The sequence below is a fragment of the Dendrobates tinctorius genome, unplaced genomic scaffold, assembly GCF_039654945.1.
Source record: "Dendrobates tinctorius isolate UK_male_01 unplaced genomic scaffold, ASM3965494v1 ptg000021l, whole genome shotgun sequence".
In the NCBI taxonomy this organism is placed as follows: Eukaryota; Metazoa; Chordata; class Amphibia; order Anura; family Dendrobatidae; genus Dendrobates; species Dendrobates tinctorius.
Genome location: NW_027361689.1, coordinates 2,512,047 through 2,527,328, shown reverse-complemented (window position 1 = coordinate 2,527,328; position 15,282 = coordinate 2,512,047). Strand labels below are relative to the sequence as shown.

Below are 15,282 nucleotides of genomic sequence, written 5' to 3'. Positions count from 1 at the left end.
ACAGCAGAATCCGCAGCGTGTGCACATAGCCTAAATCCGCACATCATTTTACCTGCAGATTTAGTAAAATCTGCGTGGAAAATTCCATAGCAGAATCCGCACCGTGTGCACATAGCCTAAAGGCCCTTTTACATTTAGCGATCCGACCAGCGATACGACCCGGTCAGGATCACTGGTGCATCGCTATAAATGATCGCTAGTGAGCTGCCACACAGGAAGATCTCACAGTGATGCAGCAGCGACGCAGCGGACAATACTTACCTTTCACACACAGCTATCCAGACGTCCTCCCGCCCGCGTCCAGCGTCGCTCGTCTCACACAGCAAGAAGCAGACGATGAGAAATGGAGCCGCGCGATGAGCGACAGACAACAGGGGAGCCGGTCGGAGGTAAGTATCACACATGGCAATATCGCTATAACGTCACAAAATCAGTGACGTTTTAGCGATATTGCTATGTGTAAAACCCCCTTTAATCTCCAAGCACGTCAAAATACTCGGATGCCCGGGGAAAACCCGAGCAACGAGTAGACTCCGCTCATCACTAGTCAGTTTCCATTTAGAAGTGTAAATCGGCTTCATTTCACTGCTTCTCAAGTCCAAAGGTTCCCGAGATCACAAGAAATGTCCCATTGTATTAGAGCCATTAGGGTGTGATAACAACCGGTTGTCACCGTGTCTCTGCCTCATGTAAATAAAATGTGCTAATGAAAATTAATCAGGATGTCAGTATCCAGTGTTTCAATAATTTTTGACACTAACTTTTTACAAATATAGATAGAAAAGAGTGAAGAATAGTATGGAGAGAAAAAAAATAAGTAGATGGGAGGAAAAAAGTGGGAAAAGGAGAACTTACAAGTGTAGTTACATCAAAATTTATATATCATGTGTATTACAGTCATAGTATGTGAACCTACTCAATATTTTGGAAATATAAAAAAAAGGAATTTTTCACGGTCAAGCTAATACAGGTATATTTTCAAATACAAGTTATTTATATAGCACCATTAATTCTATGCTGCTGTACATGAGACAGGGTTACATCAAAATACAAATATCACTTACTGTAAACAAAACTAACACTGGTAAAGAGGACCCTGCCCTTGTGAGCTTACAGTCTACAGGATTATGGGGAAGGAGACAGTAGGTCGGGGGTTGCAGTAGCTCCAAAGATGTTGAGGTGGCTGTGTGGTCATTACAGGTTGTAAGCTTTTTTTTGAAAAGATGGGTTTTCAGGTTCCGTTTGAAGGATCCAAATATGGTGGATAACTGGACATGATGGGGGACAGAGTTCCAGATGATGGGGAATATTCGGGAGAAGTCTTGGAGGCGATTGGTTGAGGAGCGAATAAGCGTGGAGGAGAGAAGGAGGTCTTGGGAGGATCGGCGATTATGTGAGGGAAGATATTGAGAGATTAGTTCGGGAAATATATGGAGGAGAAAGGTTATGGATGGCTTTGTAGGTCAGTGTTAGGCCGGAGTCACACTGGCGAGGAATACGGGCGAGTGAGAGGCGCTAAAAGCACGCATTAGACACGGACAAATGATTCTCTATGGGGTCACTCGCACCAGGCGTATATTTCTCATCCGTATCCAACGCTCCGTGCCAATCACAGCATGCTGCGATTGTCAGCGTACTACGCCCGTAGTACGCCAATGCAAGTCTATGGGTGCGCAAAAAATACGGATTACACACTGACCACACATGTGACTTGCGAGAAATACGCATCCGGTGTCTTTTAGCAAAGCCGACAATTCAGTGCGCTATACAGTATACTCACACTGACAAGTTTAATAAAGAAACGAAAGAATAGATATAGACACATAGAATACATATGTGTCTATATCTATTCTTTCGTTTCTGTTTAGAAACCCTGTCATAGGGCTCCATTATATGTCCATTTTGCAAGCCTGCGAGAAAATCTCGCCATACGGATGCTTACATGCACAAAATACGCGACCATACCTTGATTACGGATGACATACGGAGCACTGTTTAGGGGCCATTCATCTGTATTACGCCTGTAAAATACTGACTGTATTTTGCGTCGGTTAGTGTGACCCCGGCCTTAGTAATTTAAACTGGATATGCTGGGAAATTGGGAGCCAGTGAAGGGATTTGCAAAGAGGGGGGGGGGGGGGGGAAGCAGGAGTGTAGCGAGGAGAGATTAATTAGTTGGGCAGCAGAGTTAATGATGGACTGGAGGGGTGCGAGAGTGTTAGAATGTAGGCCACAGAGGAGGATGTTGCCGTAGTCGAGGCGGGAGATGATTGGGGCATGCACAAGCATTTTGGTAGAGGGTTGAGGAAAGGATGGATTCTGGAAATATTTTTCAGCTGGAGGCGACAGGAGGTGGCGAGAGCTTGGATGTTTGGTTTGAAGGGCAGAATCAAGGGTTAGGGTACCGTTACACTTAGCGATGCACCAGCGATCCCAACAACGATATGGATCGCTGGTGCATCGCTAAGTGGTCGCTAGTGAGCTGCCACACAGGCAGATCTCACCAGCGACATAGCAGGGGTCGGGGGTCGCTACTTACCTGTCAGACGCAGCAATCCTGATGTCCTCCCTCCCGCGTCCACACGTCGCTCGTCAGCGCCACAGGAAGCCCAGCAGGAAGCACCCGATGAGAAATTGTCCAGGACCTTCTCGCGCGATCAGCGATAACCAGCGGGGGAGCGGTCGGAGGTAAGTATCAGACATAGCGATATCGCTATAACGTCACAAAAACCAGTGACGTTACAGTGATATTGCTAGCGATATCGCTATGTGTAACGGGGGCTTTACTCTGAGGCAGCGGATTACCGGGACAGGATATAGATGGTCCTGGAAGCCATAGGACTTTGAGTTGTCCAGGCCAAGGGTATAGATTGAGAAGGTAAGGGGTCCTAGGACAGTGCCTTGAGGGACACCAACAGAGAGAGGGGGTGAGATGAAGAGGTAGTATGGGAGTAGGAAATGCTAAATGTGCGGTTGGTAAGGTATGAGGAGATCCAGGATAGTGCAAGGTCTTTGACACCAAAGGAAGAGAGGATCTGTAGCAGGAGGCAGTGGTCAACTTTGTCGAAGGCAGAGGACAGGTCTAGAAGGAGTAGTATAGAGAACTGTCTGTTAGCTTTGGCTGTGAGTAAGTCGTTGGTAAGTTTGGTCAGGGCAGTCTCAGTGGAATGATGGGGAAGGAAGCCACATTGTAGGTTGTCGAAGAGCAAGTTGGATGCAAGGTGAGAGGAAAGTTCAGCGTGGGACGTGCTGCTCAAGGAGTTTGGGAGCAAAGATATGGGGCGATAGCTGGACATAGCGCTCGGATCAAGGGATGGCTTTTTGAGGATGGGTGTGATAAGAACTGAATGAGTTAAATAAAATCTGCTGGACATTATTTTTTTTCTTCAGGGATATGACTCAGCCATTTTCCCTTGTGAACCAAGGTCAAATATTTCCTGCTTACATGGCAAAGCTGTTGTAGAAGAACAAGTTGTGTAACTATTTTTCTTTTCTTTATTGCGCATGTCTGTAAATATCTAAATTCTTTATCATAAAAGGGGAAAGCTTGACTGAGGGGGCAGAGGCGCTCAGCAGGCATCCCGAGTTGTATCATACAGCTTGTGTCTGTGTAATTCTTCTCGACGGGGCAATCAATTAGAGACATATGGTGTCCTACACCCAAGAACATCGGTCCTTTGGATGAAAGAAGTATCTGAGGGATCCCGACAGGTGTGATTGTGGCATGTTTGAAAGCGGAGGAGAAGGTACCAGGTACAAGTTATCCTTTTGTGAGCATACTGTAGGTAAAGAACAGATTGATGAAAACTGTTCTTTTTTCTCAGAGTGAGACATTTTGTCTCTACGTTGGTAGGGGAAATATACAACTGAATTCCTAGATGGTGTATAAGTGACACAGGGAAAAAAAATGTAAGAGGAAGGAGAGCGTTGGCATTCCCTGGATGAAGGTTGGCCTTTAGAGATGGTCCCTGAGAGAGGTAGGCCATTCCAAGAGGATAACATTGCAAGGAAATGAGGGCCACACAAGTGGCATAGCGCATCCTGGTTATCTGAAGGGTTCCTTTCTGGTAATTATGACATGATGGAAATTACTATTAAAAACTGCAGTCAGACAGCCATACCTATTGGTCCACAATGCATGGACTTTCCAGCAGCTCTTGAGTGTGAGGGCTTCATATCTATGCAGCTGTCACGCTTAGGTCAGGAGAGCTGCTGGCCAGTCCGTACATTGTGGTCTGAGCGCTATGCAATTGTACAGTTGTCCGACTGCTCATTAAGCCTAGGGAATGTATGTATCTTTATATAATATTGTACTGGTTTTGTTAATTGTTTTATCAATTTTATGCTGCTCAACTGATTCTAGTTATAAAATCACTTCTGTTTTAGACATTTTTTTTTTTTTGTCTATGTACTTTTCTGATTGTCCCCTAGAATCTACTGTAAATGGGGATATTGTTTGATCGTCTTAGGCCCTGTGTACACGGTGCAGATTCTGTGTAGTTCTGCAGCAGATTTGGCTCTGCAGAACTGCACGTGATGTACAGGACCATTTAAGGCTATGTAAAACAAAAAAAAAAACGCTGTGCACATGCTGCAGATTTTTTTTCTGCGCAGATTTGGTGCAGAATGAGGCTATGTGCACACGTAGGAAAAGTGGTGCAGAATTTTCTGCACAAAATCCGCATCTCCTGGCAGAATCCGCAGCCACGGTTTTGCCGCTGTTTGTAAGGGTATGTGCACACGCTGCGGTTTTGGCCCTGCAGAACTGCAGCAGTTCCGCAGACATGGTACTTTACCATGTTAGCCTATGGGTTTTCAAAACCGCAGTGCTCACGCTGCGGTTTTTTACCTGCGGAAAAGCTGCGTTGTTTTTTTTTTTTTCCGCAGCATGTCAATTGTTTCTGCGGATTCTGCTGCGGTTTGCCACCTATTCCATTGTCCAGGTGTCAAACCGCAGGTCACTTTACCTGTGGTTCCGCGGGAAAAAACCCGCAGATGAATCTGCAGTGTGCACATACCCTAAGCGTTTTCTTTTTGGTGCGGAATTGGTGCGGATTTTCTGCAGTTTTTGCCACTGCGGATTTCTATCATTGAGGGGTCCAGAACCGCTGCAGATCCGCACAAAAGTGACATGCACTCCTTTTAAATCCGCAGCAATTCCGCACTGAATTTTCTGCACAGCTTTTTTTTTTTTTTTTTTTTTTTACAGTGATTTACAGTACACAGTGCGGATCTGCAGCATTTCTGCGCTGAAAAATCCGCTGCGGATCCGAAATCTGCATCCTGTGCACATAGCCTGAAAGAAGCAGCATGTCGCTTCTTTTGTGCGGTTTTGTTGCAGTTTTCCACCTGCTCCATTATAGAAATCTGCAGGGGAAATCCGCAGGTCATTTTACCTGCAGATTTAGCAAAGTCTGCGCGGAAAATTCCACAGCAGAATCCGCACCGTGTGCACATAGCCTTATTGTTTGCTATCGGTGTCAATAATATTTCTTGATATTGTTCTGTATCCTTGTCATTTGATATTGCTCTCGATAATATATCTTACAAGGATTTTCTGATGGGTGTGATGGTTAGTATTTGTGCCCTCAACACCAAAATTGTGAGTGGTGTTTTTCCTATTGATTGAATGCCCTGCAGTAAATAAACAGCAATAGTGCTTGAAAATAACTTGGGGTACTTAGTTAAAAATGTTTTTTTTGATTTTTAAAAAAAAAAAAAAAAAAAATCCGTCCCACCACTCCACGGTGACCCTGGTTGGGACAGTCCTAACTGTAATTTTAAAAATCTTACCGTTTTTAAAGTGCCATGCATGTGGTTAGGACTGAGAAGGACTGAGCCCAGCTAGTGGACACACAGCCATGGGAGACCCACATCAATATAATGCCCACCTCAAGGAAAGGCAGGTCACACCTTTGTATGCACATGAAGCCAACAGACTGGGGAAAAAAAAACAATTAAAAAACATGAACTGGGATATAAAAATGCAATAATGCTCCATGTAATAAAATTGCGGCACAAACCAGTGTTGTTGTTTTTTTTTTTTTTTTTGTTTTTTTTTCCGTTTTGCAAACTTAAGATTTTTTTTTTTTTTTTTGTTTTTCACCCCTTAATTAAAAAAAAAAACAGAAAACAAACAAAAAAAACCTACAAGCTTAGTACCTCTGTAAGCCTACTGACCCGTGGCCTGAAGAATCTTATTTCCAGGTCATTTTTAGGCTAAGTGCAGACGTACTTTTTAGCCCTGCGGATTTTTCCGCGCAGAATTGAAGAAATCCGCAGGTCAAATGACCTGCATTTTTCCAGTGGATTTCTTCCTTTGTTTTCTTGCGGTGTTCCCCCTGCAGATTTGGAGAATGGAGCAGGTGGAAAACCACACAAAAGAAGTGACATGCTGCACATTTTGAACCACAAGAAAACCGCGCATAAAAATCTGCAGCGTCTGCACAGCGTTTTTTTTTTTTTTTTTTTTCCAATTGACTAACATGCTACTGTACATCACAATGCGGATATGCAACGTTTCTGCGTGGTAAAATCTGCTGTGTATCCGTTGGATATCTGCATCGTGTGCACATGGCCTTACTGCACACTGCACAAGGATTCCCGTAAAAACAACTCCCACTTCTAAAATCCATGACAGGGTTGTAGTGGGTTTTTTTTTTTTTTCCTTCTCTCTGCAATTTCATCGCCTTTGGAATTTATAATTTCTCATTTTCCAGTAAATTGTATGTTTAAAATGAATGGAGTGCAGTCTTGTAAAGCTATACATAGTACTGCAACAAACAAGTCCGGCTATGTCGACCGAGGGATAAAAAAAAAAAAGTTGTAGCTCCTGGAAGAGGGAATTTTTTTGCCATTTGCAAGAAAAGTAAATTGTATAAGGCTTGTCCAAGTGTAGAGGTCTGGGTTTTCCTAAACGGCGTAAAATGATTAGACGGCCCCTTTGCATGTTGAAAGGAATATATATATATATATATATATATCTATATATATATCTATCTTTTTTTTTGGGGGGGGGGGGGGCTGTATGAGGGCTCATTTAAAAAAAAAAAAAATAAAAGCACCATATGTCATTTTCTGGAGCTGGGTTTTTTTTTTTTGTTTTGTTTCCTAGTTCCCTTATGAGGCTTGAAGTTGCGATCGTCTGATCGCCTAGGCTATACGTAACCGTGCTTCAGCCCTGCTACAGTATGTATAGCAGAAATCTCATTCTCCTGAGCTTGCATTCACAGGCAGATTGTAGTGACTGGCACGGAGTCATCAGCAAACCCCCGGATTTAATGACAAATCATTGGGGGGGGGGGGGTCAATCACTTGACGGGGTGCTAATGGGTGGCATGTATGATGAGCTTCCCGCTGGCGTGTGTTTAATCCCACTGTCTGTAATTTACAGGAGGATTTAACTGGTTAACAGCCGTGAGCAGAGCACCGATCCACCAGCCGCTGTTGAAGGCACATGATGACTTATTAAATCTTCCATTATATGCAGGGAAAGATGTGAGCTCGCCGTGCAAGCCCGCATCAAATACCGGGATACAACCTTTGACGTATATATACATCAAAGGTCGTGAAAGGGTTAAGACAGCCATTCTGTACATCAGTCTTGATACCTGTTGTGCAGTATAAGATTGATACCTGTTGTGCAGTATAAGATTGATACCTGTTGTGTTGTGCAGTATAAGATGTTGCAAATTCATTAAGAGGCCCATGCCACTTGATAAAATTCAGTTAATCTTGTTGATGCAGCATGCACCTTGCCAGAAATATTACTCCATTCAGGGACCGGAGTAATATTTCTGGTGTAAGAAGCGCCATTACTATTGATAGGCGTGCATACTAGCCGCTGCTTCTCACGCCCTGATGTCTCACAAATGCCGCCCATTTGGCAGAATTTTGATTCTTTCAATAGTGTTTCATGAATGTTTTCTGGGGAAATGGTTTTGCTGTTGTCAGCTGCAAAGACCATATCAAAGTGCAACTACTTTTTTTTTTCTTAGGAGGTTGGTAAAAGAGGAAAGTAACCCCCTCTTGTATCTGAGAGATTTTGCATTTTACAGAGAGCAAAACATATAAGTGAATGTATAGCAACTTCTGATGACTGGTACGCCACAGCTCGTGATGAGTTAGTTGAGCTTTCCCATGGAGATGGTGTGACAATCTTGCTAAGCTATGGTGGGGTACAGAGCACAATTGGTCCACACAACAGTATTAAAAATTGTCCAAGTGTCATCTATAAGCCTCAGACGATTGTTTCCTTGTTTATCATGTGTGCAATCTTTGTACAATCTGTTTTTATACATTGGCAGTTATTGTGAATTTACAAGACCAAATACAGTTTCTTACAATATGTCAGAGAAAATGTAGCGTGTCCATAATATTGGATGCTGCATGATGGCCCTGTGTGGAATCTGATGGTTTTTATATTTTGCACACCCATTGGTGTACAGAAATAAATGTGAATACATGCTTTGCAATACCTAAAATTTGATTGCAATGATAAATTGACTCTGAAATATATTTCATGTTGTGACAAGACAGGTTGTTTGTTTTTCTCTACAGGAAGATCGGCAGATGTCTATACTGATGGTTGCTGTTTTAACAATGGAAGATATGGAGCAAGAGGTGGAATTGGTGTTTATTGGGGTCCCGAAAGTCCTTTGTAAGTAATTCCTTTAATGGATTTTGTTCATACTTATATTTTGGCTAAATGAAGTAAGGAAACTTTGTGAAAATTTTTTTTTTTTTTTTTTTTTTTTTCCTGTAATGTTTTAGGCTAGTTTCACACTAGCGTTTATTCGACACGGCGCCACTAAGTCCCGCCCCCTGCCGGCTCCCTGCTCGCCCCATCCGGTCATCGCCACCTACTATCGCACATGGACGCTTGCGATCTGGGCCTGTGCGCGCCGAACGCAGCATGTTGCATTTCGGCGCACCTTCAAAAGTGCGCAGCGCACGCCAAAATCCTACTAGCGCGCGGCCAGTGCACGATCTGCGCACCCTATGCTAAAGATGGGGTGCGCAGATCGCAAGCGTCCATGTTCGATAGTAGGCGGCGATGACCGCAGGGAGCGGGGCTTAGCGGCGCCGTGCGCTGCGTCGAATAAACGCTAGTGTGAAACTAGCCTAAAATGTATCCATTGATCGTGCAGTTTCGCATGTCAATCTGATCTGTGTGGGCTTTTGTAGTCCCTTTCTAATGTATCTTTGGGGGGGGAAGCACTTCAGTTACTGTAAATAAGGACATTGTTTTATTTTTTTTTTTATTCTTGTTTCAGGTGAAGTAATTTTACATTTTTAGATGAATTTCGATCTTTCATCACCTCAAGAAACACTTATACTAGTGTACCGTACTTTGTCACTTCTGTTGTAACTTACTCCACTTTTTGGGTGTAGATTAGGATGAATTAATCAGTCACACTTGGCCTGGCCCCTTGTGTATGAGGCTTCTTCCCTTGCGATTGGTGTGTAAGCTAACATTTTGCAACATTTTTAGTTGTTGTGAAAGCTGATTGACTAATCGGGGCCTTGGCGCAGTTGTATGATATAGTTATGTTCTTTTTAATCCACAAACTATTTTTAAAAACTTTGCACAAATGTATAAACTTGTATATAAATTTACTTTTTCAGAAATGTATCAGAAAGCTTGGAAGGCAGACCAACCAACCAGAGGGCTGAACTTCAGGTAGTTGGCATTTACCATAATGTTGATTCTTGGTAGATTAAACACTATTACTGAAAACTATATATTTCTTGGTTAGAGGGAGCCTGTTCAGACTTTCTCTAAAGTAATGGAATATGTTGTTTATCTTCTCCCACACATGCAAGTGTGGCTTTAATTTTCTTGCGCTTTGTAGAGCTGTAACATTTTTTTTTTCTTGATGTGATACAAGGGGCATAATGTTTATGTAATTTTCATAACTTTTTTTTTTTTTTTATCTGATTTCTTCAATAATGGCTGGTATATTAGCCCCAGTTACAGTGGAAATTCGGCCTTCAAGGTGCATTTCAGTGGTCTCCTAGGACCTAGCAACTCCTGCTCCTTCCATACTCCCAGCAATTACATGACCGGTTGCACTTCCTGTTGCTGTGTGTGTATATATAATACTTATTCAGGTCTGTGTATGCAGCCATTAGGAAGGTAGTAACTAGCAGTCTTTGACAGCTGACTTCATCATAGCTGTATGATCTCATGCAGCTGCTTTACCACGTTTTAGAATACGACAGCAGAATTTTCTTGTGTATGGGCTGTGCAAATGTAGTTAATGAAAGAAATGGTCCCTGAAAACGCAGGTCTTGGATGTGTTTTGTGTTTGGCCTTCTAGTAATGTGGGTGATGCTGGATGTCTGTTAACCCATTGACGGACACAGTCCATCATGGCTAGGTGTCAGTTCCCTCACCAGAAAGGACTGTATCCATCATGCACTTAAACTGTTACTGCTTGTAAACACGCAGGAACAATTCAGTGCCGACAGCTGAGAGGCACGGGAAGAGGTCTGGGGATCCATGCTGTTGGTCCCCGCACCCAGAACGCTGTGATCGGTCAATCTGACTGACCGATAACAGCATGATCGTGCAGGAGATTCTGAAATATCAGCACCTCCCGCCCGATCAGTGCAGCAGCTCAGCTCTGCCTGTGGCTGAGCGTCTGCATGAACAGCCAGAAGCGGTGGTCTTCCTCCACACATGGGGTATCGGTGAACTCAGGAGAAATTGCACAACAAATATTGTGGTTAATCTTCTCCTGATACCCTTGACAAAATAAAAAAAAAAAAATTGTGTCCGAAGTAAAAAAAAAAAAAATTTGTGAAAAAATTTTATTTATTTTTTTTTTCACATTGCTTCAATTCTTGTGAAGCACCTAAAGGTTTAATAAACTTTTTCCATCATACATGACAGCACCACGAGAGAGGGGATCTGCCCTTCAAGGACAGGAAACCTTCAAGATAAAAGGGGTGGCTCCTCTCTGCACCAGTTGGTTTCCTGTCCTTGGTGGGGAACCCTCAAGATGAAGACTCTTAAAGAAAGAAGAGGATGCCTGGGTCGGGTCGGATGGTTATTGGCAGGCACGGGTCTGCTGCACCCATCACCAGGTACCAGTAGTCGCCTCGGGGGGCCATGTCTTCCCATGCCCCCCCTGAGCGAACGCATGGCCACAGCCCGTGAGGCAAATGCCCAGGTGAAAATTGGAGCCTCAGAGGACACATTGAGTGCACCCTCCTTGACTGCGACATGCCCTACGTTATCCTAAGGTCCTCGGAGGCCACATTTTACTGTGCCCTCCCTGTCAACACATAGTGGCCATGCAGCCCGTGAGTGAGGCACATCGGTGCCCAGGTGAATTAAACTCCTCAGAGGCCAAATTTATTTGCCCTCCCTGTTGAGCCCAAGACGCCGGTCACCATTTGGGAAGGAAGAATACCTGCAGCAGTGGTGGCCAGGGTGAGTGGCTGCTACCTCCAGGAGGCACAAGTATGGAGGGGGCAGCGGCTGGGTGTCATGGCGCGGGAACACTGAGAGAGGCCGGGCGCGCACCGTGAGGACCGGGTGCGCACAGGACTCCCCCCTTGACTTGTGAATGCGTGCTCCAGCAGCTGGCAAGAACAGGTCGGGATGTCTGTAGAGAGTGCACACCAGAATTGAAGGGGGGGGGGGGGGAAAGACAATTCATGGAGGACAATTGTATATCTGAAAGGCATCAACAGGTATCTGATAATCCCATCTTTCAAGATGGAGATGATGAGGTCAGCAGTAAAACTTCTCTTTCCTCAGTGTTAGGCCGGGGTCACACTGGCGAGGAATACGGCCGAGTGAGAGGCGCTAAAAGCACGCATTAGACACGGACAAATGATTCTCTATGGGGTCCCTCGCACCAGCCGTATAGTTCTCATCCGTATTCTACAGTCCTTGCCAATCGCAGCATGCTGCGATTGTCAGCGTACTACGGCCAATGCAAGTCTATGGGTGCGCCAAAAATACGGATTACACACGGACCACACATGTGACTTGCGATAAATACGCACCCGGTGTCTTTTAGCAAAGCTGGCAATTCAGTGCGCTATACAGTAAACTCACACTGACAGGTTTAATAAAGAAACGAATGAATAGATATATACACATAGAATGCATATATATATATGCAATGTGTCTATATCTATTCTTTGGTTTCTGTTAGAAACCCTGTCATAGGGCTCCATTATGTGTCCATTTTGCAAGCCTGCGAGAAAATCTCGCCATACGGATGCCAGACGGATTACATACGGATGCTTACATGCGCAAAATACGCGACCTCACCTTGATTACGGATAACATACGGAGCACTACTTAGGTACTTGGGGTCATTCATCCGTATTACGCATGTAAAATACTGACCGTATTTTGCGTCGGTTAGTGTGACCCCCGGCCTTATATGGCAGTCCTGGACCTCAGGCCGTCTCGATCAGGCAACAAGATCCCAAATATCTCAGGGTGGCAGTCAAGATGGGGTCACAGTGGCATCACTTTCAGTACAGGGCATTGCCCTTTGGTGTAGCTATAAGGCCCTCGAGTTTTACAAAATTGATTGCAGAAGGTCACCGCACATCTCAGAGGAAAAGATACTCTGGTAATGCCATATCTGGACGACTTCTTGATAGTGGGAAGAAATCTCCCTCACTGTCAAGAACAAGTCAGAATAGTGATGGAAGCACTACAGATGCTGGGATGGCAGCTGAACCTCAAAAAAAAAAAAAAAAAAATCCAAACTGGAACCAGCAATGATCCAGAATTTCTTGGGGTTAACAGTGGACTTGGTGGTGCAGGAATGTCGCCTCCCAGAGGAGGAAGAGGAGAAAATCAAACAATAAAGCTGGAAATGACTCCGAGAAGGGCCATGTCGGGGTTGGGGTCCTTAACCTCCTGCATACCGGCGGTGAAATGGGCCCAGTTCCACACAGGGGAACTTCAATAGTGTGTGCTTCAGAATGACCTGAAACTTCAGGGACACTTAGAGCAGAAGCTTACCATGCCGGACTCTGTATGCCAGTCACTCAGGTGGTGGTTACAGATGGTCCTCCCTGAGAGGAGTACCCTGGACATACACAGCCTTCAAGGTAGTCACAACAGACGCCAGTCTTTGGGGGTGGGGAGCCCACCTAGACAAACTATGGCTCCAGGATCCCTGGGCCTAGGAGAAGAGAAATCTATCCTCAGACGATTGGGAACTTCTGGCAATCGAAAAGTCGCTAAAGGGGTTATTACCACACTTAAGGCTGTCACATATGTAAACCACCAGAGCGACACCCGTTCTCAGTCCTTGATGCAGATAACAGAGGATCATGACTCTAGCAGTACACCATTTCCTCTTTGTCGGCCCTGCATATCCGAGGTGTAGACAACCTGAAGGCAGATTTTCTGAGCAGAAACCAGGTGGTCCCTAAAAGAATCCATTTTTTTTTTTCAACAGATTAGTGCACATGTGGGGAAAACCCAGTATAGATCTCTTCACCTCAAAAGCCAACAGGAAGGTTCAGAAATTCTGTTCCCTAAGTCCAGCAGACAGGCTGCTGGCAGTAGGCACCTTCAGGTTAGAGTGGACATCAGGTCTCCTGTGCACCTTCCCTCCAATATGCCTCATACCAGCAGTTCTGAGAAAGATCAGGGAGGACAGAGCTAGTGATTGTGATGGCCCTCTTTTGGCCGAAAAGACCATGGTTCTACTGGCTGAGAGTCATGTCAGTGACGGACCCATGGGTGCTCCCAGAGGTCCATGAACGTCTAACACAGGGTACCTTCAATCACCCACAGAAGTCCGGGCTGCATTTGACAGCCTGGAATTTTGAAAGGCCACTACTAGAGAAAAAGAGGTTCTCAGCTGAGTTAATATCCACTTTACTCAGTAGCAGAAAGCCAGTAACTACCAAAATTTATGGGAGACTATGGAGAAGATTCTTATCTGTCTCAGGCCCAATATGGGACGGGGAAGTCCTGATGGTGGCAATACTGGAATTTCTGCAGAAGGGTGTAGAATTGGGGGTAGCCATCTGTACCCTCAAAGTACAAGTCTCAGCCCTGGCAGCTTTGTTTAACTGTGACCTGGGAAATGGGTGGCCAGGTTTATCCGAGCCTGTACTAGAGCTGACTCTCACGTCCTCCTCCGGATCTAAATTTAGTCTTATCTCTGACAGAGAGTCCGTTTGAACCACTAAACACAACATCAAATAAGATTCTAACATTAAAAACAGCATTATTAGTGGTGCTCACATTGGCTGGTAGGTTGGGTATTTTCCCACATTGTCAGCAGACCTTCCCTACAATCAGGCCATGGACGATAGAGTTGTATTAAAATTCGATCCAACATACCTTCCCAAGGTGGTATCAAAATTCCATTGGGTAGAGGAGATAATCTTGCCATCCTTTTGTCCTAACCCTAATAACCAGAAGGAGGAGAGGCTTCATTTGTGAGGAGATGTCTCCTGCAGTATTTAGAGGTAACGAGACCTTGGAGGTTTCCTGTCTTTGAATTGCGGATTCCCTCTCTCTCGTGGTGCCGTCATGTCTCATGAAAAAACACATTATCAGGTATGTAATACCCGTGTTTTTCCCCCTACAATTTCCTGGTACTTGATTAAAGGGAACCTGTTGTCTCGTTTTGCTACCATAAGATGCGGCCACTGCCTTTTGGGGGCTTATCTACAGCATTCTATAATGCTGTAGATAAGCCCCCGGTCCGACCTGAAAGAAGAAACAAACTTTATTATACTCACCTTGGGGAAGGGGGGGCAATCGGGTGCGGTATGGTCCGATGGGTGTCGCAGGTCCGGGTCCGGCGCCTACCATCTTAATGCGATGTCGTCCTCCTGTTTGCTTCGTGTCACACTCCTGCGCAGGCGTACTTCTCTGCCCTGTTGAGGGCAGAGCAAAGTACTGCAGTTTACAGGTGCTGGGAAAGATCAGAGAGGCACAGGGCCTGTGCACTGCAGTACTTTTCTCTGCCCTCAACAGGACAGATCAGTACGCCTGCGCAGGAGCGCGACACAAAGCAAGCAGGATGACGACATCGCATGAAGATGGGAGGCCCCGGACTTGCGACACCCATCGGACAGGACTGCATCGGACCGCCCCCAGGTGACTATAATAAAACTTGTTTTTCTCTTTCAGGTCGGTCCGGGGGCTTATCTACAGCATTATAGAAGGCTGTAGAAAAGCCCCGAAAGGCAGCATCTTATAGTGACCAAACACGGTGACAGGTTACCTTTAAATCCATCTTGCCCTTCACACACATCAGGTTTCCATTAGCAAGGGAA

At 44.9% G+C, this 15,282-nt stretch overlaps 1 protein-coding gene across 1 annotated transcript in view; it reads left to right on the top strand.

Annotated features, from left to right (window-relative positions):
* Nucleotides 1-15,282, top strand: part of LOC141083767 (ribonuclease H1-like) — a 66,862-nt gene that overhangs the window by 13,734 nt on the left and 37,846 nt on the right. The window contains exons 3-4 of the mRNA XM_073568155.1: nucleotides 8,560-8,659; nucleotides 9,628-9,682. Of these exons, the coding sequence (XP_073424256.1) occupies nucleotides 8,560-8,659; nucleotides 9,628-9,682 (155 nt within the window). The remainder of the gene's footprint in view (nucleotides 1-8,559; nucleotides 8,660-9,627; nucleotides 9,683-15,282) is intronic.